Here is a 27,763-nt window from a genome sequence, read left to right on the forward strand (position 1 = left end):
TCTAGACCTTGAGAGAGGGAGAAGTATAGAATGGCTTCGGCCATATATAAGATGTATAAAAACAAAATTATCAGACATATTCTAGATTTAAATTTTAAAAAAAAAGTGACTTAAATGTGTGTGTGTGATTGTGAACAGTTACTGAGCTATGGCTGCTTGAATTTTAAGAAATAGCTATGAGTTTTGAATGGTACAAAAATAATAATAGGAAATAAATAAGAATTAGCAATGAGCACATTATTAGTATATAACTGCTTATTTATTATAGTTTTTTTATTTTTTATCACCCAAAACCCCATAGCTATTAAATTCAATCATATTGTCTTATTGTTCAGAATTATGTTTGGTATTTATTTTGCTACTTTCTGCAGAAAGTAGTTCTGCATTATGAACGAAATTGTGGCCAACTTACGTCAAAGATACATCAATTGTTTTGAAAAAAAAAAAAAAAAAAAAACTTGATTGATCAATTCATATATTGTTTTATTTTAATATGAAATTGTTACAAGGTCCTGATTGCACAAATGAGATAAGCCCATCCTTCTTGCTCAAATAGTAAAAGGTAAAAGATGAAGGCAAGCAGTAATGATATGTTGAAAGGAAAAAGCTTACAATCAGCTGCTCAAATTATGTTGAAAAATATGGTGACCTATTTTGTAAAGGGAACAATGGGCTCTACTCAATTTTACATCTGTTTGTGAAGGAGCAGCATAAATGTTAAGGATTTCTCAAGCAAGTGTTGAAAATATGCAGTAACTGAACAACAGCCATCGACACCAGGAAAAAGCAGACCTAAAAGACTTGCAAGCATTACTAGAATGGACAGTTTCAGTAAGGCTTGTTTAAAACATTTGATTTATAATCAATATGCTAATAATCAAATTGTATCATTAGACAGTTGAATTATTTGGTAGCTGAGCATCGTTATGCTGCACCATGAAAGAGCCTGGATTTGACTATCAGAAGCACAATCACTGTAAAGTTTTAACTGAAAATGCATATTTAGCGGTTGCCAGGATAAGATATTTGCAAAAATGGAACATGCTTTTATTACAGAATCCTCATCCAATTATGTTAGATGAAGCTTGGATATTGCAGATCTATCTGGGGCAAGACATGATACAGCCATTCAGAATGTCTTTTTGTGTGTTCAATGTCAAGAGTGTGATGTTATTTGTTGTCAACTCAATTTTCTGATTGGCACATATGAGAGCTTGAAGAACAGGGTGGATGCCCTTGAAGGAATTAAATTGGGCCCCATCAAGCACTCAGCCGACCATCACCTCAATGCCAGAGCTTGCACTTACTATTAAAACAACACAGCGGCAATCCCAAGATAGTATGCACTGGTTCTATAGGAGATAGTTATTGCTGGTGACTTGTCAGGGAAATGGGGAAATATTTTATGCAAAAAGGATAGGTGAATAGGACCAGAGTATGCCTGTCAGAGGCATAATATGATGATGTTATTAGCATTAGCATTAGTAGAGGCATATGATGCAAGAAAGCAAACTTATGCAGCATCAGCCAAAAAAAAAAAAAAAACACTTCCACTTCACCCTTCCGTTCGTTCGAAATACCTGTCCAGCTGAGCCTTAAATTTATTTAGGCTATCAACTTCCACAACAAGGGATGGAAGTCTGTTCCACCAACCAACTACCCGCTGGCTAAAGGCAAATTTCCGCACATCTATCCTACATCTGTCTTTCCTCAGTTTGAATTTATGCCCTCTCAGGTGATCATTCTGAGCAAGAGGCAGTATCCCATCAGCATTGAGCATGCTCAAACCATTCAAGGCTTTGTACACCTCTATCAGATCACCTCGCCGGTGCCTAGTCTCCAGACACTGTAATTTGCAAAATTTAAGCCCTTCTTCGTAAGAGCAACCCTTTGTTCCATTCACGAATCTTGTTGCATTCTCTGTACTCATTCCAGCAGCTCTATATTCTTCTTGAAATGAGGCCTCCAGACCTGTATACAGTACTCAAGGTGCGGTCTGACCATTGCCTTATACAAGGGAATAATCACCTCCCTATCCCTTCTAGAAAAATTCCTGTATATCATTGATAAGACACCATGAGATACTCTTGCAGCCCGTCTGCACTGTCAGAGAACTTCATATCTGCCTGCACAATTACCCCCAGGTCCTTTTCATTCTCTACCACTGTCAGTGTAGTACCACAGAGTTGATACGTTGTTCTGGGGTTGCTGTTTCCCATATGTAGTACTTTACATTTGTCAATGTTAAACCTCTCAGCCCATCTGCTCAACCTTTCCAGATCCTGTTGCAGCAGCATAGCGTCAGTAGCATCCTTAACAACCCTGCCAACCTTTTGTATCGTCTGCAAACTTGGACATTAAGCTTGATATACCATCATCAATATTATTTATAAATACAGAAAACAGCAATGGACTCAACACTGAATCCTGAGGGACTCCACTAATAACATTAGTCTACGATGAGCAGTGTCCATTAATTACCACTCTGTCTTCTGCCACTCAACCATCCCTTTATCCATAGCAACAATTTGCCACCAATGCCACACTGCTCCAATTTGTGCAGCAGTCTTCCATGTGCAACAGTATCAAAAGCCTTTCTAAGATCCAAATATATAATATCAAAGTTATTCCCTGCATCAAATTCTTTTGTGACTCCATCATAGTATCCAATCAAATTTGTCAGGCAAGACCTTCTCTTAACAAAACCATGCTGTGTCTGAGCTATAACTGAATTCTTGTCAAGATGATCCTGCATTGCTTCTTTAACCAGTGCTTCCATTAATTTTCCTGGAACAGAAGTTAAACTCACAGGTCTATAATTACTTGTGTCAGCCTTTGATCCTCCTTTGTGAATTGGGGTTACACTTGCACATCTCCAGTCTGTGGGTACCTCCCTTGAGTCCAAGGAAGCTCTCATAATTATGGCTATCAGATTGCTTACTTCCTTTGCTGCCTCCTTTAATATAACTGGATACATCCCATCCACCCCAGGTGCCTTTCTTGTATTTATCTTCAACAATTTCTCCTCCACTTTACTCTCAATTATTGCAAGGTCATCTAGCTCACTGCCAGTGTTTACTTCATCTATGGCATTAATGAATAACTCCTCATGTGTGAATGTAGATGCAAAATATTGATTTAGTTTGTTAGCTACCTGAGCAGGATCATGAACAGTTGAACCATCGATATCAAGTGGACCAATCTGATTCATCCCAATCTGATATGTAAAATTTTATATGTTTAAAAATTTATATGTAATTTATAGAACAGATATCTTTTAAGAGCACAAAAGGTGATATTGTTGTATGCGTTGGCACGAATGATGTTAAGAGTTGGTCTGCGGAATTCTTAAAATGTACAGGGCAATGTTCAGAAAAAGTTGTACATTAGGGTTAAATTTGAAAGTGTCTGAAATTCTGTACACACGATAGAAGGGAGTATTAAGATGAGCACTGTCAATCAATTTGCCTTGGAGAGATTGTGCAATACTCATGAGATAGAATTTTTCTTAGCCATGGTCTGTGATAATAGGAGAGACTTTCTACAGGGGTGTGATATACTTATATAGAAAGGGTGCAAGAATATTTGCTGATACTATCAAGGTAGTGTTAGGTGGGTCAAACCTGGGGGGGGTACAAGGCTTATAGATTAACAATATCTACAGGCAGTGGTGAGAGTGATTCTTGCACTGCTCCTATTGGAACATACAGGTCTTGGAAAGCAAGGTTTTAGGGAATTCATGGCCTGCTGTGAGTCATCATGGAACAAGTAAATACAGAAGCTGTATTTAGTTCTTGCTCCTAGCATTGGTGTATTTGCATGTGTTCTTACTCTTAGTTACCCTAAGAGTAAGAACAAGTGCATGTACATCAATGCTAGGAGCATAGTAAATAAATTAGATAAATTTGAAGTGCATGGCAAGTCAGTCATCAAATGCAAACATTGTGGCAATATCAGCGAAGTTGTGTCACTCAGATATAAGGGAATTTGAATATGGGGAGTACAGTGTATACAGAAAGGACATTTATATTTAGGTGAGTTGTATCAGTTACCCCCCAGGCTTCCACCTATATGCAGCTGTTGACTCTCATCTGCAGTTAAACTCAACTGCTGCTGTCAGTTGGTTTATTAATTAAACAAAAGACAACAATCAGCAAGTGTCTTGTTAATTAAACAATCACCAAGTGTCAACTTAAACATAAAGTAAATAAAATTTATTGCAGCAACGACTATTGGCCTCGTGGTATGGACTGTCCACCACCATGAGTTACCATCTCCACCATGAGGATTTGGTGACTACTATAAATGCTTTTCCGCTTAGATACATTTTTAACAAACCAGCAAAACTAGTTATAAAACTCCCAACTCTCAAGGAGTTCACACACAGTGTCATCATATAGAATAAGAATCTCCTGCTCCAGCTGGAACTTTAAATATGCATAAAATGGACAATATAGCATTATGTGGATGCCAGTTGCTCACCACACTCGCACAAAAATGAAGGGACCATACCCAGCTGAAAGTGCCTGGACATCAAGCCATGTCCAGTAAGGATGGAACAGATCATCAAGCCAATCTGGAGCCAAGGCAATCTCTGCCAGCTCAGAGGGCAGGAAAGTATAAAACTGCCTTCCCTTCTCAGAACTGGTCCACTGTGCTTGCCATATGGTGTTTAATTTATCACAGATTTTCCTCTCAGTAGACAACATGGCCATCAGCTGCCACACCCATTGGGCACAACCGGACACCCAAATTCTTTCCAGGAAGTCCTTGCTTCAGACAGAGCATCAAGCATTATGGGAGGGGGAAGGGTGGTTATACTTTTTGTTAAGAAACACAAAATCTAAGCCTGTGCATCTGGTTGATGTGGATGGCCAGAGCTTGATTCGGTTTGGTGTGACATAAGCATTTGGGAAAAGAAATATGAGAGTAGGAGTGTATTATAGGCCAAATGACTGTGATGAGTACAATGAACAACTGTAAAGAGAAAGAGGGGTAGTAAATCATAATGTCTTATAATGGGAGTTGTTAACTTTCTAGATATTGACTAGAATTTGTGAATTGGTCACTCACACACTAGCACGACTTTTTGTGGATTTATTGGATGACTGTTTTCTACAGCAGCAGAGGCAACAAGAGAGAGCAGTGCTCTTGATCTCATTATCAGCAGTGATTCTTAATTCATTAGGAATCTACAGTTAAAGAAATACTAGGCGGCAGTGATCACAGTGTATTGATGTGTTATTTAAAGATGTGATTACCATCAAGGGTTAAAGGGAAGGGATTTTGCTTTTGTGAAGGAGACTACAGTGTTCTGAGAGTGTTTTTAAATTCTATACAGTGGACCAGTGATGTTACCAAGAACAAATTTTAAATGGAAGCAGTCAGAGAAATAATCATAGAAGCTATTAGGCTTTTCATAGCAATTGTTGAGACAGGTGGCAGAGAAGAAAAATGCACAGGATGCATATAAATTATCAGGTGATACAGAAGAGCATGGTAGATGTAAACTAGTCTGCAATCAAATCATAAAGGAGATTAGGCAAGCCAAGGCAGATTGAGAAGACTATGGTAAAGAATACCAAAAAAAAAGCAGCAAAGACTTCTATATTAACAATAGAAGGAAGGAGTTGAACCACATTGAGGCACTTGATGTTGACAGTTGATGATCCTGTTCAGGTACTGACAGGTTCAATAGTTATTTTGCATCTATTTTCACACATGAGGAATTCTTTAGTGAGGGGGATGTCAGAAGTTTATGAAATTCTAACAGAGAGCTTTATGGTTTTGTGATAACCGAGAGGAAAGTGGAAGAGATTTTTGAAACAAAAAAGGCACCATGGGTGGATGGGATCTGTACATTTATATTAAGGAAGGCAGCAAAGGAGGTAAGCAAACCTTTAGCCATAATTATGAGAGCATCCTTGGATTCAGGAGAAGTCCCTGTGGACTGGAGATGTGTGAATGCATCCCCAATTCACAAAGGGTGACGAGTAATTACAGACCTGTTAGCTTTACTTCTGTTCCAAGGAAAATAATGGAGGCAGTAGTTAAAGAAGTAGTGCAGGACCATCTAGACAGGAAAGCAGTTATGCTTCAGTCACAGAATAGGTTGGGAGATCTTGTCTGACCGATTTGATTGGATACTATGATGCAGTGACAAAAACTAGATGCAAAAAAATAATTTTGATATCATATACAGTAGTGCATCGATAATCCAAACTAATTGGAAGCGGAGGTAATTCGGACTTCCGATTTGTTCGGATTTCTGAACTTATCAAAAATACTGTTCTGGAGGCTAAAAAAATGTTTAGTAAGTTTAGAAATAAAAACACTGGCTTTAAAATCTGAGAAACTGCCTAATTTTGTTAAAATCCAGTGCCTTTTCACAAAGATTCAGATATGGTTTCTCCCAAACTTCGTCTCTGTGTGAACTGGAAATAAACAGCATTTTCGAGGGATGGGTTGTTAGCTGTTGTCATAGTTTTTTTGGTTTTTTTTTGCATCATCTGAATCAAGTTTTGATGCGAACTTTAAAATATTTTCCTTGTTGTTTTTAATGTCTGTTATGGTTGACTTTCCGGCCTTGTAAAATTTTGCTAACGAGATCCACTTTCTCCCTTTGAAAGTCTGGTTAAAATCTCAATCTTGAATTCAATTGTTAAAAATTTCTGTTTCCTTTTAAAAGATGAAAAAAACTACAGTATGGGAAAATAAAATTCTGTAAAAACTCTGTTCAGAAACCTTTTATTCAGTATCTCACTTGCACATATATCGTATTAGTTGCGATTTCTGCATGCTGCATTTTGCTATTGATTGACACATCTTTTTTTTTTACTGTTTTAGATTTTACAACCCAAAAAAAAAAAAAAAAAAGTCAGTGAACAGAAATATCAGATTACAAAGTGTGTTGAATAACAAATTACAAAAAGTGTTATGTTTAGTTAGTATTGTATGTATATTAATTAACTATGTACGTAAGCGTAAATTTTTATTTTGCTAACATGTGGATAATATTCCAATTTTCACTTATTTAATTTTGTTAATTAGTAAGGGGAAAAAAAGGTGTAAATTTGTGCGTTAATGCAAAAATCAGAGGAATAATATTCCTCTGATTTTTGCTGATTAGAATTGCTGTTTAATTTTGTGTAAGAAAAAAAAGTGGATCATTACCATGATTCAGTGAATGCTGAGAATTTCAGCAGTAGGTTTAAACTGAGTTACTGCCCAGTTTTTCAAAAGGTCTCTGTAGCCGAGTGGTCAGGAGCGGGAGTGCTGTAGCACATGCTCTTTGAGTAGACTGGGGTTCAAGTCCCTGAATGCTAAATAAAATTGATTTGCCAACCCCCACTGGAACAATATGGCAGATTATGTCCATTTCCCTCAACATGAATCGTTGAGGAGGCTTCCATCCTGCAGTGGGTTAATAATGGCTTCAGTTTATCTTTTTTTTTATTCCAAAAAAGAAGTGTAATTGTCTTTGACAGTGCATCCTGTCATTAGCAGCAAATTAATAGGGCTTCAAAAGTACAACGTTAAATTATGGTTGCATCAAAATAACATTTATTATCCACCTGGTGTACTGAAAACAACTGTTGAATTTTATGCAACAAAATATGTTGTAAATGAACTTTTAGAAGAGCATGGCTGTTTTGTTTTAAGATTACTGCCACACCATTGTGACCTCAGTCTTGTGAATCTGTTGGGCTTAGGCAAAACCATATTATGAAAAAAATGCTGCTATTAACAAAGTTTACAGCAAATCAAATGTAAGTCACAGGAAGCATTAAAGCAGGTGACATCTGATAGATGGGTTCAATGTGTACAGCATGTGAGGGATTTGGAAAATAATTATTGGGGCAAAGAGCAGAAACTTTTACAGTGATTTTATTTGCATTCTGTAAAAATAAAATGCAGTTAATGTTCTCTCTATATCTCTTTCCATATGAATTCATTACTCTTTTCAGGACAACAAATTTTAATATTGAAAAGCCAGTTCATAAAATTTCATATGTTGTAAGGGAGCAAGCATCAGCAAAAAAAAAAAAATATCCACTTCACTTGTCCACTCCTTATAGTGTTTGTAAATTAGTCTTTTATAACAAACATTATTTAACACTTTTTTTTTTGGTTTGGCTTAAATAATTACTTAAACAGTGCACTCAAAATTGTTTGTAAAGGCAATTTATTGTTTAAAAGCGAAAATCTGCAAATTGGGTATTTTTTCTTTTGTTACATACATACATTACCACAAAGAGTGTTCAAATGTTTTCAACCATATTAAAATGTCATTTTTGATTAAACTATTTGCATTTTAACTATAGAGAATAGTACTGCAAAAATTTTTACTTATTAAATTTAGTTATATACATTTTTAAATGTGCAAGAAAGTATTGCAAAATATTTGTGATAGCTATACAGTTTTTGAATATGGAACGTTTGATCAATGGATACAGTGCCATGCTGTCACAGTGATATGATTACAAATAGCAACTTCTGGAAAGTCTGAATTTAGATGAGATGGACTTTACATACATACTCTCCACAACTCATATACAAGAAAGACGTAGATCTATGTACATGTTCTTCAAAGGGTTAATTGTATTCAGTGCCCACAGATGGATAGTTACAGTTGAATAGAAAGGGATGTGTGTAGATGCTGTCTCCGTAATTCCAATGCTGTTGTAAATACATATAATATTGTTACTGGAAGTTGAAACTGTCTTTCTAAAGCTATGTAAATAAAGTATCATCTAGTTCTTTTTCTCTTAATTATATAATATTGGTGTAATTACACCATAGTTTACCCATAAATTTGACTATAAGTAGTGTAATTGCATTGTTTGATTTTATCTCGTATTGTGGCTACCTTCACAACGAGATATCAGTATTGCACTGCTTCGAATAAAAAATGCTTATCTAGTAGTGCAATACCTGATATCTCGTGAAGGTAGCCACAATATGAGATAAATGATGCCGTTACACTACTTATGTAGTTAAATTTATGGGTAAACTATGGTGTATTTACACCAATATTATATAGTTAATTTCAACCCATAACATGTCTTGTGCATTTAGTCTTCAAAAAATTTTATCTCTTAAAGTATGAGCAGCAGTAAGTTCATACCATATCAGCAGCATTAAGCCCATTGTGAGTTAACAGGAAGGATATAGTAGGAAACTGTGTGGTGTTTTTTGATTTACCGATTGATAGGACCCCTCATGGTGAATGTTTTCTTTGAAAGGTTGTTGGGGAGGAAAATATCAAGTGTTGGGCGTGTGTGTGGTTTGTATTATTTGGTAGGTAAGTGAACAAGCTATGTGAGGTAATTAGCAATTGCAAAATCCTCAGCATCTCCACTAACTGAATCTGTGTAAATAGAAAACCGAAGCTAGCTGGAGTTGTGAACGTTAAAATCACCAAGGAAAATTGCATTAGTTTCATCGCTGTTAGGAATGTAAGATTGGAGATAGTTGTGTTTCAAAAAAAAGTCAAGAGTTACAAGTGATTTGGGAGAGTGATAATCACAACAGATGAATTTGACAAAATTGGAGGTAATGGTGTTTTAAGTCAGAGGAGTTCAAAAAGAGATTCCAAATTAGGAACCTCTTGACAAAGGATATCAGAGTAGACATGTGCACAAATACCACCTTTGAAGCAAAAGGAATCAGACAGCATAATTAGGGTAGCTGAGTTGAGTAGTGTTTGGGGCAACCAGTAACTAAGATTCTGTCAGAATGTGTTCTTTAAAATCAAAGAATTATCTTAGACCTTGCTACCATGCTGGCACATCCCAGTATTCTTTAAATACATTCTCAGAGAAGATTGTTGTTTGTTTCAAGGTGCCACTTGACCTTACTGAGGGCACTGTGTTGGATAGGGGCGCCTCCGTGGGAAGGAGCAGCAGTGCATAGCACACGCTTCTTGATTAGACCAGGGTTCGAGCCCGTGCCCACCAAATACGGAGGATGCGGAAAGGTCAGGGAATGACCACCGCATATCCCCGGAGCAATATGGCCTTAGTTGCTAATGCTCCTAAAAACCAAACAACAACAACATGTTGGATAGGCCTCGTACACCATTATGCAAATTCAAATGAAGAATATGTAACCTTTATTTTAAAATTGTGTTATTATTTTATTAGTTATTTTTCACATAGATATTGAATGGAACACAATGTATGTACACCAACATACCCACTTGTATAACACCTTTTGATCTAAGAAAGATCCCTCAATCTTGATATTCCATTGTACAGTTGCATTTATAAAAAATGCATATAAAATTTTTGTAGTTGTACCATTTATATTAAAATAGCATTTCAAAGTGCACAGTTTTAAACAATTTTTAGCACTTTTTTTCCAAAAATGTGAATGACTTTTTTTACACCAATGTATCTGCTGCTGTGTCCTCTTGATGGGTAAATACTGGTTATTATAATTAAAGTATTTTTATTGAGACTGTTTGGAGGCTGTGTAATGGTTAGATTGAAGTGAAGCTTGATATACAAGGTACGACAATTGGAAAAGTGAAGAGCATCCTCAAGAAACAGTGTCCACAGCAAATGTGAGACAAAAAATCAGAAAATAGGAGAGTACTTGGACACATTGAAGCAGAACCTCCTTGCACTCAGCAAGAGACTACGCCGATACAAAGAGAGCACCCAGAGGAAAACAAACAACCGAATATTCGATGAGGACCAAAGAAGCTTCTACAGGAATCTCAGAGAAGACGGGAAAGAAGGGAACGGACCTCCCGAGCTGAAGACGATTGAGGAGTTCTGGGGAAACATATGGAGCAGGGAAGTAAGACAATAGCCGAGCCACCTGGATAGAACTAGAACATAAGAAAACCAAGGATGTACAAGAAATGAGAGGGTGGGAGATTCGGGAAGAAGTAAAACAGACGATCAAGAACTCTCACAACTGGCGAACTCCGGGAATAGATAACGTCCACAAATAGTGGTACAAGAAGCTCACTTGCACACACAAGCACCTGGCAGAGCAGTTCACCCGAATGATAAGGCACCCAGAGACAATCCCGAAGTTTCTCACTCGAGGAATCGCATATCTAAAGATGAAGATACAAGAAACCCGGTGAAATATAGGCCAATCACCTGCCTCCCAACAATGTACAAATCCTGACCAGCTGCATAACCAGGAAGATATCAGACTACTTGAGGAGCCAGAACATAATGGTCGAACAGCAGAAAGGATGCAAATGGCTGAGCATAGGACGCAAGGAGCAATTAACCATAGATGCTACGGTTGTGGAGCAAGCCTACAAGAAGCGCCGCAACATGTACACAACCTACATCAATTACCGCAAAGCCTTCGACTCTGTGCCTCATTGCTGGCTAATAGAGGTGCCGAACATCTACAAAGTCAATCCGATAGTGACAAACTTCCTAGGAGAAACAATGGTGAAATGGAGTACCATCATTAAGGTCGAAAACATCACAACCAGGCCAATCCCCATCAGGAGAGGAATCGTTCAGGGAGATGCCCTGACCTTTGTGGTTCTGTCTAGCACTTAACCCGCTATCTACCATGCCCACCAGTAGCAAGTACAGATATAACCTCAAAGAAAGAAGGAAGAACCTGTACACCCTCACCCACCTGATGTACATGGAAGGCATCGAGCTCTGCGTAGAAACCAAGAAGCACCTTCAGCAACTACTCCAGATCATCAAAGAATTCAGCAATGATATTAGGATGGAATTTGGACTAGACAAATGCAAGACCCACGGATTGCATCAGGGAAAATTAGGCAACCGAAACTACCAGCTGCAGAGTGGTAAAGAGATGGAAGCCATGGCAGAGGGAGAGGCCTACAGATACTTGGGGATGATGCAGGCTCAGCAGTTGCAGCACAAGGAAATTAAGGCCTGCCTGACCGAAAAATACCATTAGAAACTCAGGAGCCTGCTGAAAGCGAAATTGAACGGAGGGAACACAGTTAAAACCATAAACACCTATGCAGTCCCAGTGCTAACATACTCATTCGGGGTCATAGATTGGACTAACACCGAGCTGGAGGATATCATGAGAAGGACAATGATGACCAAGAGCTGCCAACACCACCCGAAATCTGCCATGGAAAGACTCACAATTGCCTGGGAAGAAGGAGGAAGGGGCCTGATAGACCTCATTGAGTAACAGAAGACAGCGATCGTTAACCTGAAGGATTACCTCCAGAAACACGCAGCAGCACTCCACCAGGCCATACGGAAGATAGACAAGCGATATACCCCACTCAACCTAAGCGAGGATTCTCTCCCCCCAACCGGGAGCTACAAACGAAGCTAGAAAGACTGGCAGAGAAGACATTCCATGGCAGATACTATAATTGATCTCCATCAAGATCATATAGATAAAATTGCTTCCAATGCATGACTCATGAGGGGGATGCTCTTCCCCAAGACTGAAGGATTCTTGCTCGCCATCCAAGACCAAGTAATCAACCAGGTAATCAATCAACTATGGAAAATACATCGCCAAGGTGCCCGGAGTGTTCGATGACACATGTCGACGATGCCACCTGGCCTCAGAAACGATCCAACACATCACTGCGGGATGCAAGGTGATCACCCAGACTGAGTACACTCATAGACACGACCAGGTAGCCAGGATAATACATCAGAAGCTAGCAAGGAAGTACCAGTTGGTCAAAGAAAGTGTACCGTACTACAAGTACGAACTCCAGGCAGTACTAGAGACTTGAACCCACAAGCTGTACTGGGGCCACATCATAATAACGGATAGGACAGTGCCGCACAACAGACCGGACATAACCGTTGTGGACAAGAAGGAAAAGGCTACCTATCTGATTGACATAGCGATACCCAACACTGGTCATCATATCAACCACAGGTATGGTGCCAAACGCCCTACATAACAGCCTAGCAGCAATAGGTCTCCCAGCGAACACCTACAAGGAACTCCAGAAAGTCGCAATCCTGAACACCTGTAGGATAGTCAGAGTTCCTTGACCAACAGTAGCACCAGACATAACAACAACCACCCTGTGTACTTGGTAGCAATACCCTTCACGAGGTGGAAACCCCAATCAGGGAGAAATAATATAACAATATTAATAATAATGATAATAATAATAACTCCACTTCTGTCAAGGCAATTGTGTATTGCCTTTTTAATTATTGGCTCCATAATTTTCCCTGGCATAGGGGAGGTTAACACATCTCCAATCTGATGGACTTTTCCTGAATCAAAGGATGCTCACATTATTATAGCTCAATTTTTTTTACCCTTTTGTTTCTTATTTTAATGTACAGGCCATAACACCTAATTGCATAGGAATTTTTTTTCAAAGTAAAATGTGCAATTCCCATTATGTGTGATTATTGGGACAGACCTTTCAGGATCACGGACCGAGAGTTGCCATAGCACCAAAGATGCATGAGTTGGCAGTATGCTATATTTGTGCTATATCTTCCATATGCATGAAAATGGTGATTGGTTTATGTCAAGGGCACTCATCCTTTTAGAAGTTGCAGACCAATTTTAAAATTTGGTACACATCTTGGGCCATACAGTAGACAAGTCGTATATACAGCTTTTAGGCTCGAATTCAAAAGCAACACCTAAGGGAAAATTTTTTTGAGTAAAAACACTTAAAACCAATTGCAGTGTTGTTCCATGCACTTTACTATAATGTGATTCTTTTAATTTTTTGACTTGAAAATATTGCCCTTGAGAGTTGTTTTGGAATTCAACTCCATGTAATAACTTTGTTTTGTAAACCTAGGAATTGTTTAAATTTTAAACTTTAAAAGAACGAAACCAACTGCATTTATAAGTAAATTTTATTACAATACAATAGCAATGAAAGATTCAGTTAATGAGAAAACTGACTGTGTATTTTTTACTAATAATTCAATGTCAGGAACTATTTCTGTGGTAGCTAATCGGAGGCAGTGCTCCAGATTAATCAGTGCTTCATTCTAGAAAACATCTGTTCACATAAGTACGTACTTCCGAAGAGGGAGAAGATTCTTGCTGCATGCATTCTTAAATTGACATATTTTCCCTTTTCTACATATTTTTGGTAAAATTCTAGGAGAGACACTTCATCAAATTTGATTTTCAGGTCTGAGTTACATTGAAGGTCAGTGATTTCCATTTGGAGGTCTCCTGGAGTCTCCATCACATTCACAGAGAAATGGGTTAGTTGCCACATTCAGGGTCTTTTTTTGAGCACAGAAATCTTGGAATCTCTCTTGGAACTCAGTCTGGAACTGAGATATTGCAGTCACATATTGAGGAGCATGTTTTGCAGACTGCAATTTCAACATTCCTTGGAAATTAGTTAAATTCTGATTTTGAAGATGGCACTTAAACAGGTCTAATTTCATCCAAAAAGCTTTAATGTGATTAAACAGGACTTGCACCAGTTGATCTTTTGACCGGAGCTTCAAATTTAACTCATTCAAATGAGAAAAAATGTCCGTAAGGAAGGCAAAGTCGGCCAACCACTTCGGATTGTCCAACTCTGATACTGGCTAGCCTTTTGCTGTCATGAACTCTTGGATGACATCTTTCAACTCAAAAATCCTCGTGAGCACTTTTGAACGGCTTAACCATCGCACGTCGGAGAAGTAGATAAAATCGCCACGATCAGCATCCCTTTTCGTCTGTAGAAAATTTTGAAACTGTCGATGATTCAAACCCTTTGCTCGGATGAAATTCACAATGTTTGTGATAACTTTCATGACATTTTCAAAACCGAGAGATTTGGCACAAATTTTCCTGGTGAATGATGTAATGGTAGTTCGTAAATCTGCTAGTATCTGTTTCTTGTTCCTTTTTTAAAAGTGCTACCAATCCCGCTTTTGTTCCAACCATAGCTGGGGCTCCATCCATCCCAAACCCTGCAAAGTTTTTTAAACTGAGGTAATATCTAACAAGAGTTGTTTTTGTAGCTTCCAGAATGTCTGTTCCCTTTGTGGTTTCTTTCAAGGGACATAAAGCCAACAGTTCTTCAAAGACTTAAGTTCGTCGTCAATCCCACAAATAAAAATAGCCAACTGAGCTGTATCAGTTAAATCTGTGCTTTCATCCAATGCCAATGAGTAAAATTTTGCATGCTAGCAACTCTGTTTTCAATGTCTCCTCAACATTCAGTGCCAGTTCTTCTATTCTCTTAGTAACAGATATTCAGAACAAGCTTATCTTTTTGAAGGTATCAGCTTTGTTTGGGCACAACTTCAGCTGCTGCTACAAGGCACTCCTTCACAAATTCTCCATCAGACAATGGTTTCGACCTTTTGGCAATCTTTTGAGGAATGATATAACTAGCTTTGACATAACTCTCAGCATCCTCCGATACTTTCTTTAAAACTGATTGTTGCAATTTTAATGATTTTTTGAGAAGATTCAGTTTGTCTGTGCATACCTGACCCCGGATACTGACGAACTTGGTTGCATGTTTCATGTCATAATGTCTTTTCAAATTGTATTCCTTGACAGCAGATATTGATTCTTGACATATTAAACAAACAGGCTTTACATCAGGTTCCACAAAGAAGTATAAATCAGTCCATTTTTCATTGAAATTGCAAACAATGTCACTGTAAACATGTTTTTTTTCTGGTACTACCCACCATTTTGAATTTACTAGGGCCTCTTATTACCATTCTTATGTTTTCATATAACAAAGGCGATTAAATTCACTTAGCTTTCTTTTTACAGCACTCAAACAATGTAATAAAAACTAAAGAATTATTAATATTACTCGTTAATAATCGAAAGTTCGGAAAGAGTGCATCATGAGATCAAATTCTAACTGACTGAATGACTAAAATCCATGCAAGCGCAAGTACTGTGTGTGTATATATATATATATATATATATATATATATATATATATATATATACACCTTGACAGTTTCTATAAAGGTCCAAAGACTCGAATATTTTTCAGGTAAACACCAGAACTGGAAAGTACGCAAAAATGTAGATGCGCCACCTGTGCGTGCTCATTGAGAAGCTGAGCTTTCCTGCTTAACTGATAGGTGGTGCAGGAGTTGCTACACTCCATTTTGTGCTATTATATACACCGGTGTTCAAAGAAAGTGCATAATCTAGGAATTTCACATTTCTAATCCTTTTTTGCATTGGTATGTTACATTAATGACTAGCATCACAAATAGAAATATAAACAAAAGATATTTATTAATAGTTAAGGCAAAGCTAAGTAATATTTGACAGGTGCACTCAAAATATTCCAAAATGAGCATTTGCAACCTTTATACAACAGTTTTGGTAAACAATAATTATGGCTGAAATGTTATCAGAAGCACTCAATTTGCTTCAGTTTATTATTTTAAATGGAAAACAAAATGAAAAGTTCACCAGGTGCAAACTAATATTTAGTTGAACCACCTCCGGCCCAGATGACAACAGCACACCATCGAGGCATTGACATAATCAACTGATAGGTCGTGGCTCCAAACACAAATTATGGCTTCCTGAAGTTCACAAAGGATCTTTGGTTTCTTTCTGGCAACTGCAGATTTCACACAATGCCAACAGTTCTCTATAGGATTCAGGTCTGGGCTGTTTCCTGGCTGGGTGAGAGTTGTAATGGTCGGTTCTTCCAACCATTTTTTTCACCTGTAACAAATGTAAACACATTACTGCTGAACCTCTAATGCAGAAATGAAGAAGTTCCTACTTACACTTTTTGCCTGATGACAAGGAGCAGAGTCGTCCTGAAAGATGCAGTTACTTGGCAGGTTGAAATGGTCTCTAATGGTTGGCAGCAATTTGACTTCCAGTATAGCCAGGTATCCATTGGCATTTACAGAATCTTTTATGAACTGCAGGTGACCTACTCCGTGATACGAAATGCATCCCCATATCATTTGACTGGGAGGGAATTTCACTGTAGACACCATAAAGTCTGGATATTCTTCAGATACTCTTCTGGTATTCTTCACCACTATGTTCTTCCCATTCTTTTTTCAGCTCAGATGAAGAAGCTTTATGGGTTTTAAGGCATAAGCGCTTCAAAACTGTTTTGGCGTAGAGACTCGTTTGTATCTGGTTCCTCTTTTTCCTATCAGCAGAACAGTATTCTTGAGTTTGGAAAGAAATCTACTCCCCCGTCGACTGACCCCTTAAAATTGTTATTGTCATCCGACTGATTACAAGACACTATAAGCAATATGACGGGAAGAACATCCTTCCTCACGTAAAGCAACAATAGCACTCTTTCTTCGTGACAGCAACTGCACGTAACTCGCCATCCTGACACAAGCAAGGAATGACTGTAAATCTTGCAGAGCGTGCTTATATAGCTGAAAGTAGCAGCTGATGCAATATTATGTCATCACCTATGCATGTCAATCTTATCTGATGCAAAATGTAAGAAATATTGTCATATACTTAAGTTATTCGGATGACAATTACAATTTTAAGGGATGATGCACTTTCTTTGAACACCAGTGTATATTTTTTTAAAAATATTTTTTGGAAACTTCGTTGTGTTCGCGGGCCACAAATGGCCCACGAGATACAAAACAGGCGTTTGACACCCCTGGTTTATGTAATGATATACAGTAAGCGCCAGTTATAGTGATTACCAGTTATTAGAATCAGCTGCTTTATAGAATCAAATTTCAAAGAACCGATTCAAATTAATAAAATGCATTGCACTTTCATCCTTTATTAGAATCACATCTTTGTTATACGAATCAATTTTGAATTCCTCTGTGTTATTTTTCTAAAGCACATTTCTGGAGGTCACAACCATAAAACAGAAACAATTTGCTGTTTTCGGTTTATTGTGCTTTTTGTTTCTACAATCTATTATAAATGGGTAGTAAACTCGATCTTATTGCATTTGCAATAATACTGATAGTTGGAATTCTGTGTGTTTTTACATTATTATGGTGAAATGTGTTTCCCCTTCACTGAAATCTTCAATCATATAAAAAACAAAAATTTTCAGAATCTGCTCTTCATATCTAAACTTTGTAAACTTTTTACTGTGTATTTCCCTTGTGCTTTTTGTGTTAGTTCCAATTTGTGCATGCCATGTGCTTTATTGATTGACACTTATCTTTTTTACTGCATTTTAAATTTTACTACCCAAAAAAAAAAAAAAAAATGAGAAAAAAATGAAAAAAAAAAAAAAAAAGACACCCCTGGTTTATGTAATGATATACAGTAAGCACCAGTTATAGTGATTACCAGTTATTAGAATCAGCTGCTTTATAGAATCAAATTTCAAAGAACCGATTCAAATTAATAAAATGCATTGCACTTTCATCCTTTATTAGAATCACATCTTTGTTATACGAATCAATTTTGAATTCCTCTGTGTTATTTTTCTAAAGCACATTTCTGGAGGTCACAACCATAAAACAGAAACAATTTGCTGTTTTCGGTTTATTGTGCTTTTTGTTTCTACAATCTATTATAAATGGGTAGTAAACTCGATCTTATTGCATTTGCAATAATACTGATAGTTGGAATTCTGTGTGTTTTTACATTATTATGGTGAAATGTGTTTCCCCTTCACTGAAATCTTCAATCATATAAAAAACAAAAATTTTCAGAATCTGCTCTTCATATCTAAACTTTGTAAACTTTTTACTGTGTATTTCCCTTGTGCTTTTTGTGTTAGTTCCAATTTGTGCATGCCATGTGCTTTATTGATTGACACTTATCTTTTTTACTGCATTTTAAATTTTACTACCCAAAAAAAAAAAAAAAATGTCAGTGAACAGAAAGAGTGAATTTGAGTGTATTAGCATTAGTAGAGGCATATGCTCCAAGAAAGCAAACTTATACAGCATCAGCAAAAAAAAAAAAAAAACCTTCCATTTCACCCATCCATTCGCTCCAAACGTTTGTCCACCTTTTCCTTGAATTTATTTAAGCTATCAACTTCCAAAACGACAGACGGAAGTTTGTTCCAGCAATCAATACCTGCTGGCTCGAGGCAAATTTCCGCACATCTATTTGACAACTGTCTTTCCTCAATTTCACTTTATGCCACGTCAGGTTTGTAATCTGAGCAAGAGGAAGAATCCCATCAGTATTGAGCCTGCTCAATCCATTCAAGGCCTTATACTTGAATGGATTGAGCAGGCTCCATGCTGATGGGATTCTTCGTCTTGCTCAGATTACAAACCTGAGAGGGCAAAAGGTGAAATTGTAAAAGATAACTAAGATAAAAGATGAGAAATTGTAAAATATATTGTAAGAGTGTAAAAGATAACTTATGAATTATAGAAACATATGACAAATTAAACTTAAGCAATATGTTCCAAGGTTAAGGAGCAGTAAAATTAGGAGTGCCTCATTCATCTTTATCAGGATTACAGTAAAATCTCGTTAATACAAAGTACTCGTTTATATGAAGCACATACCATTCCCCTGTGAAAGGATAGGCTTTTCCATGTAAATATATTCATTTATTACAAAATTCGGTTAATATGTATTACAAAGTGTTTTTTTTTTTTTTTTTCCCACCCCATGAGAAATAAATATTGTCATTTTGTATGTTTAATACAAATCTTGGCATAGCGATGTGATTATTGCCCTCGGCCACCTGGCTCCCTACTTCCCGAAGGATGCCACTGACTTATTAGAAATTAGTTTTGTGTAAACAAAAGAGGTTTATGGTAGCTACAACATGAAGTGCACTCTGAAAAACATCTTTCTGAAGGATGAGTTGTTAAAATAAGAAAAGAATAAAAAATTTTTCTAAGTTGTTTACATGCACTCCCTTGCTCTCCATGGGAATAAGGTCAGTTGCAATTGTTACCCCAGTCCAAAGAGTCTTTTGCTATCGTATACAGCAATCTATTTTTTGTGCCATTTTTATCTGAGCTGATGTCTTTTTCGGAACTTGTGTCTTTAAATTAATTTAAAATTTGTTTATATTAAATCTTATCTAGCAGTGTTATGGTGATAAAACGTAGACAGACAGAATTAAGCGTGGAAATTAAACTAAAAATTATACAAGAGGCTGATAGAATGAAAAGAAGCAAAATGGACATTGCAAAGGAATACAACATCCCTTCACCTACAATACAGAAAAACCCAAAAAGACTTAGTGTGTGACGCTGGAGCAGCAATGAAAAACAGGAAACGAATTTGTAGTGCAAAACATGAGAAGTTTGAAACAAAACTTTTTGGGTGGTACCAACAGATGCGTGCATCTAATTTGCCAATATCAGGTCCGATTTTGCAAGAAAAGGCAAATTATCTAGCTCAGCAACATGGGATCAGCGACTTCAAATGCAGCAGTGGCTGGCTCCAAAGATTTAAAGACAGGAATAACTTGGTTTTGCAAAATGTTTGAGGTGAGTCTGGATTAGTCGACAAAGAAAAGGCTACAGACTGGTTGTGTTCTGTACTGTCCATCCTTGAAAAATATGAGGCAAAGGATATTTTTAATCTTAATGAGGCAGGTTTATTTTATGATTTGCTGCCAAACAAAATATTTGCTGTTTGAGGAGGGTTGTCATGGTGGAAAATTAAGTAAACAAAGACTCACTGTTTTGTTATGCTGCAATTCAGATGGCAGAACAAAACTACGTCCACTTGCGATTGGTGAGTTTTCCAAGCCAAGATGTTTTAAAGCAGTTAACCAACTTCCCAATAATTATGAGGACAATAGTAGTGCTTGGCTTGCGGTCAAAATTTTTCAGTCTTGGTTATCAAAATTGGACAGAAGAATGGCTTCAGAAAAAAGGAACATTTTGATGATTCTAGACCTTTGTACAGCACATTCTGTCTAGACACTTAAGTTGAAAAATATATGGCTGCCATTTTTACCCCCAATACCACCAGTTTATTGCAACCACTGGATCAAGGCATTATTTATAACCTCAAGAGAGCATATAGAGCCTGTTTGATAAGATACTTGATCAGCAACATAGAAGGAGGGAACAATTTGCAGCCAAACTGGAATGTCTTGAATGCTATCTGTAATCTTGTTATTGCTTGGGAAAGTATTACATCAAATGTAATAATCAACTGCTTCAGAAAGAGTGGCTTTGGGGAGAACATCATCGAAAAACATGGCCCAGCAGACGAATGTGATAGCAACAGTGAGGAATGGAGGAATTTGAAGGAGCATATGGATTTTGTTGGCGAATTTGAAGTTTGTGAAGGTGGATGATGAAGTTGCTACCACTGAAATGCCAGCACCAGAAGAACTGCTGGATACCAAATAAAACGATGATGTTTTTGTTACCAGCAAAAGTGAAGAAGCCCACTCACTGCCATCTAAAAAAAGATGCCCAAAACGCATTGAGCATGATAGAGAATGTGTTGGACTGCAGTAACATTGATAAAGAAACAACTATTGCATTTGATAAAGTCTGTGCTATAGTTAAAAATGCATATAGGACGAAAACTGTGCAAACAACATTGGATTCTTTCTTTAAATTAGATTAATTTATTAAAAAGTTAATAGTTTGTATGTCTCCTTTTATATTAAGATTGTAATTCTTTTTACTGTGATACTAAAATATTATATATATCAAAATATATATTGTACAATATTTTCTTTTCTGTTAATATTGCTTTTCTCTTAGTTTATCTTACAAATAAAATAAAATCTTTAAAAAATATGTTATTCCTATTACTGTATTGTTAGACAAGGCTTTCATTTTTATTTTATTTTATTAATTTATTTTTGATATCATTATTCTTAGATATAAAGTATGTACCAAAAAAAAAAAAAAAAAATTTTTGACACTTTGTGGGACCTTGTTATTACAAAATGTGAAAATTTAGGTCCCTTGAACTTTGTATTAATGAGATTCCACTGTATTAAAATCACTTCACACATTAAACACTGTGATTAGTGAAACCAAAAAAAAATTAAGTGTTAAGGGAAATGCCAAACAGTAGATGAAGCTCTCCTCGTTTGGTTCAAACAGGCCAGCTCATTTAATGCACCAATTAATTGCAGCATTCTTCTTCAAAAAGCTAATGATTTTGCTGAAAAACTATAGAAGAGTTTAAGGTTATGGACAAATGGCTGACAAGGTGGAAGGAGAGGCATGATACTGTTTGCAAAAAACTTCACGGAAAAAAATAGGATCTGATGGTTCTGTAGCTGACAACTGGTTGAAAACCTCTTGCCAAACTGTGTTAAGCACTTATAATCCTGAAGAAATTTTTAATACAGATGAAACAGGGTTGTACTATATGGCTACCCCAGACCATTTCATGATTTTATGAATTCCTCTGTGTCTACAAGAAAGAAGATCAAAGACAGGATTATGGTTCTTTTAACATGCACTTTTAACGAGAACAATCAAGATAGAAGCCATTAGTTAAAAGCAGGAGTAAATTGCCTAGATGTTTTAAAGGAGTAAAACAGCTGCCTGTTAAATATGCCAATAACGCTAATGCTTCAATGACAGCTTCTCTATTTGAAGATTATCTTCATAAATGGGATTTGCAATTGGATAAGAAAAACAAAAAAGATTGTGTTAGTTTTGGACAATTGTCCATCTCATCCAAAGTTGACTTTCAAAAACATCGAATTAGCTTTTCTACCTTCGAATATCACATGACTGATTCAACCTCTTGACCTCTTGACCAGGGAATAAGAAAAACCTTTAAGGCCTTTTATAGATCGGATATGAAGCAAAGAGTCATCCAGTCTATAGATGATGGTTTGGGAACATCATCGCATAGCAGATAACTGTTCTAGATGCACTTCATATGACAATGATTGACTGGAATGAAGTTTCCGAAACCTGCGTTAGCAGCTGTTTCACAAAAACGTGGCTTTAGTTGACCATTCACAATGGTAAACTAAGTCACAATACTGATCATGTTAAAAAGCGTGTAGCCATGGGTGAACAGGAGTTTAATGATTGGATGGACATAGATGATGATCTTAAATTTACTGCAGCTTTAACAGATGAAGAAATTGTCCAGTCTGTTACTGATAATTTCGGCAAGGAGGAGGAAAATGAAGATGAACCTGAACAAATTCCAATTACAAAACGGCAAACTTGTAAAGCTATAGCTGTCCTGAGGAGAGCGTTGGATGAAACTGGTGCAAGTGATCGTGAATATACTGTTATACAATATTGATAAATCTATAGACTTTGTACTGATAATTTAAGGCAATCTAAAATAAGTGACTATTTTAAATTATAATCATATTACAAAATGTTGTTTAATATATATATATATATATATATATATATATATATATTAATTAACCTATCTATGTAAGTATAAATTTATTTTTATTTTGCTAACCTGTGGATAACATTCTTCCAATGTTCACATATAATTTAATTGGTAATAAACTTTTGGTAATAAAATGTAAGTTTGTGCTTTGTCTTTATTTTTATAGTCTGTGGATAATATTCGTCAATTTTTGCTTATTAGAATCGCTGTTTATTAGGATGAAAATTCAATTCGCAAACATGATCACTATAACTGGTGCTTACTGTATTAATAAATTTATGGCATAAATAAAAAAAAAAAAAATTGACACCTTTTTGTTTATTGAAATAAAAATAAGCAAAAACACAAATACTTTACGGTAACTATAAGCAAACCCATCAAAACAGCTAGTAATGTGAAAGATGATACCCTGTCTACACAATAGCTAAGTGATGTGGAATAAGTTCTTAAATTAACATCCAGTTTCACCATAATGAACTTGTACAGTGTTGAAATAACATTCTCAGTACAAAATTAGCTGATGGTGGTCTCTTTTTATGTACTTTTAAAAACATCAAATATAAAGTTTTTTGTTTAATGGTTTTGCATATTGCTGTTCTTATGCTTTTTTCTGAAGTGGCCAAAAATTTGCTCAGTTGCAGCAGTTCTCTAACAGAGATGCAAATGAAATTCATTTTCCTTGTTTAAGACCAACACAATTCCTTTCCTGTGGAGTTCCTCTTCTGTTGATGTGTTGGCATCTGTCTCTATGTACCTTCTCTCTACTTCTTCATCAATGTTTTCAAGTCCTCCTTTGAAAATCTCTCAAACATTGGATACACAGCAGTAAGGCTGGACATAAAAAATAATTGTAGATAACTCGTGTTCATGTGTTGGACAGGAAGTGAATTGCATCAAGCAGTGTAATGGACTGCGCAAGTATTGGTGCACCATCGAATCTCTCATTGTAATCTGGCAAATCTTTCCCATCATACTACTACTGTGGTAATAGTGTTTTTTTTTTAATTTTTAATAATTCCTTTATCTAATGGTTGTATGAACGCTATCATGTTTCGAGGAAGAAAAACAGATTCCATGGCTTGGGTCTTAACATCAGTTTTGTGGGATGTGCAGTTACCTAGCTATGTCTTTGTCAAATTATGTGAGCCCCTCTTTAAACATAAAAGAGGTCATTGAGGTGCCGTAGTTGGATACATATTTCACTTGTGTTGACTGCACTTCATGCAGTCATACTGGGTTGGCCGATTTACTGATGTATAGTAGCTTTCCCTTATTTATTCCTGTCCAATTGCATGCAACGAGGAATGTTATTTTCTTTGCTCACCTTGGCTCCAAAATAGTTTTTCATTTGTGAATGTGAGCCCACCATCCAGGAAGGCATGGAAATTGGCTCCCCATTTCATCCAATTATAGATGTCTAACATTGCATAGCCGGTGCTCTACTGCCTCCTCTGCATTGCTTGGAAATGAACCATTGCAGATGAGTGCAATGTAGTTTGCATAAACTACATTGCTCTCATTGCAGAGGAGTTAACATTGCTGCTTGTGTGATGTTCAACATTTGTCATCCCATCTGCTGAATAAGTTGTTTTTCTGTTAGTTTTATTTTTTATGCCTCCTTGTTCTAGCATCATTAAAAACATGAAAATTTCACTTTCTTTCACTTTACTATCCTTCTCAAAGACACAAACCTCAGTCAGAACCTTTCTAGATTACTAAGCTCTGTAGAAAACAAATTCAGTCTTTTCCTGTGGGTGCCATTTTCCCATTCTTACTAGGCAAATTTTCTGTCTTTGAACATTTTCACAAAACTGACTTTTTTTCTAGGTGTCATAATCACCTAATACAGTGGAATTAACTACCATGTTTTTGCAAGCATTTTTTTGTACATATTTGAAGTTGAATGTGGCCTCAAACACAAAAGGTATTACACCCTAGTACTATGGATAGATTTGAGAATACAGGATGGACCATGCATTTTTTACCTTTGTACATTATAAAACTTAGCTTTGGTGTTTAAAGTGAAATGAGAAAAAAAAAAAGTTCATTTCTATGAGAATGATTTTGGCAATATGGTGTATGAGACAAAGGACTAGAAAATGGAAGCCAAAGAAAGACTAAAGCCAACATATTGGTACCTTTAATATTTTTTTTACCTTCATGAAACATAAAAGTAAACAAAAATATTTTAGAAGTGGAATTAAAAGTTTCCAAAATTTTAACGGACTAAAATTTTCTGTGAGCAGTATGTAATGTGGAACTTATAATTTGTCACTGAAACAAAACCCTAATTTGATTTATGAATTTCATTGTATAATCCCCCTCTCCCCAAAGACAAGTTCCTTCAAAAACTGATATACTGTATAGCAAACTAAAGCTTTAGTCTTGGAGATTGATCTAACAAAAGACAGAACAAATTAATGTTCTAAATTTGTCATAAAATTTCTTTCTATTATATATCAATTATCTGATATTCACACATGATAGAAACTGTAACTAAATACAGCATTGAAATACAGTACTATAATTACAAGCCATAAAGCATATGACAGTTTCAGATAAATTAATTTTTATTAATTTATGATATTGCTGTTCATCATTTTAATTTCAGCTCTAGGATCCAATTAAATGGGGCCAAGAGTGGGTTACCTTTAGAAAGCTCTGCTCTATATATAAAGAATATGGCTCTATAAAGAATCACGTTCTTTATGTACGCTCAGTATATAAATACAGAGTAGGGCTTTTCATATTTGGCTCTCAGAACATAATTTTACTTCTGTAATAATATATATATATAGTGTCTGTTAATAAAAAAAAAAAAAAAAAAAAAAAAGTTTTTAAGAAGGAAACATTAATTGGATAAGCAAGCAAAAATTATTTATATTTCATAAATTTTTTATATTAAAGTATTTAAAATTGAATTTTAGTGGTGAATGGACCCAAAGACTTGGTCAAAGAAGATGAATTTGATTCCTGGAGAAATCGTCCTCACCAGGTAAAAAATATTTTAGTATTTTTACTTACTGTAATTTATGGAAATTTGGTTTCTAGTTTTTTACTTTTTAATTTTTAACTTCTCCATTGTAATTATTAGTGGAATGTTAATATTGAAGCTTCTGTGAGGAAGCATCAGCATTTGAAAGGTTTACTGTGGTGAAAAATTTGATATTTGATATTTCTTTGTTGGTGTCTTTCTGTAGGAATTAATTGTTAGTCAACTGTTAATTTTTTCATTTTCGTAAGGTTCTCATGTGACTGCCGTCTTCTTGACATCTGTCTATGCATCTTACGTACTGGAAAGTGAAGTAGCATGTAAACAATGCTTTTTCTATCATGCATACACCTTCTCCCCACCAGTAACTATATGGTTATTCAATTCATGAGTGTTGATGGCAATTCCATTTGATGCCATCAAATGGAATTGCCACCACGAGTCGTCACCACGAGTTGCCATCAAATGGAAATTTGATGGCAACTCAACTCTGCACATGAAAGTGATTATATCATTGGATCTCATTATTATTTTTAATATGGTTTGAAAATGCAAAGGAAACACTGTTCAACAAATTTGTAATTTTTTTTTGTTTCTTTGATGAAAGTATTTTTCTGTATTGTTTTGCATGGGAGTTGAGAAATCAGCATAAAAAATTTTGCTCAAGTTTTGAAAATACCTGCTATATGTTATGTTCTATTTAGAATAATTAAATGCACATGGCATAATACTTTAAGAGTTTAGTATCTATTTAATATCGGTGTTTAGATACACCATAGACACTCTTAAAAAAACTACTTTGTAGTTTTTTTAAGAGTGTCTATGGTGTATCTAAACACCGATATTAAATAGTTATGTTCTATGAAATATGCTAGCCAGGATAGCATATTTCATAGATTTTGTATTCTAAAATGGGATAAATTAGAAACATCCACCATGATGTTTTAATATATCTTATATTGAAAAATGTTTTTTTATAAAAAAACTTTTCAAAACAATTTAAAATAATAATTGATACATTTTGAGTTATTAAAAAAATAAATAAATACATCACATTGATCAGCAAAATACAAAAAATCACTTGATTCACATTTTACACTGCTGCTTCGCCTGTCATTTGTACCCCACATCTGAGACATCTCTTGTCACAGTTCAGCAGTAGTCAGCTAGCATGGCAGAGTTCTGTTTTCCTTGGTATCTCTTCTCTATCACCAAGATGTCCTGATGGAATGTCTCACCATGCTCATCACAGTTGTCTGCGAAAAAATCCAAATGAGAGTGAAGAAAGCATATTTTTAATGACATTTATGTTACAGCCTAATGTATGGTGTGATGGCAGAAAGTTTCTCACAAGCTGTTTATAGTTATCTGCTTTGTTGTTTCCCAGAAAGCTGACTGGGCTAGCCAGGTGGGTAAAGTGCTTGCCTGGCAACCCAAAGGTCACGGGTTCGAATCCCGCCTAGGGCTTGGATCACAATATAATGCAAAAAAACTTTGGGAGGTGCATTATGGCCACAGAAGCCGATGCGCTAACAACAATAACAGTTTCCCAGAAAGTTTGTTGCTACAAGT

The 27,763-nt window shown here is 36.1% G+C and overlaps 1 protein-coding gene across 2 annotated transcripts in view; it reads left to right on the forward strand.

The window, feature by feature from the left end:
• Positions 1-27,763, forward strand: part of LOC150077247 (YTH domain-containing family protein 2-like) — a 144,722-nt gene that overhangs the window by 12,901 nt on the left and 104,058 nt on the right. For both annotated transcript variants that reach the window (XM_090385624.1, XM_090385625.1), the window contains exon 2: positions 26,127-26,194. In XM_090385624.1, coding sequence (XP_090241750.1) covers positions 26,127-26,194 — 68 coding nt within the window. The remainder of the gene's footprint in view (positions 1-26,126; positions 26,195-27,763) is intronic.

The sequence above is a fragment of the Mastigoproctus giganteus genome, chromosome 12 (assembly GCF_048544385.1).
Source record: "Mastigoproctus giganteus isolate SK-2022 chromosome 12, ASM4854438v1, whole genome shotgun sequence".
Lineage (NCBI taxonomy): Eukaryota > Metazoa > Arthropoda > Arachnida > Uropygi > Thelyphonidae > Mastigoproctus > Mastigoproctus giganteus.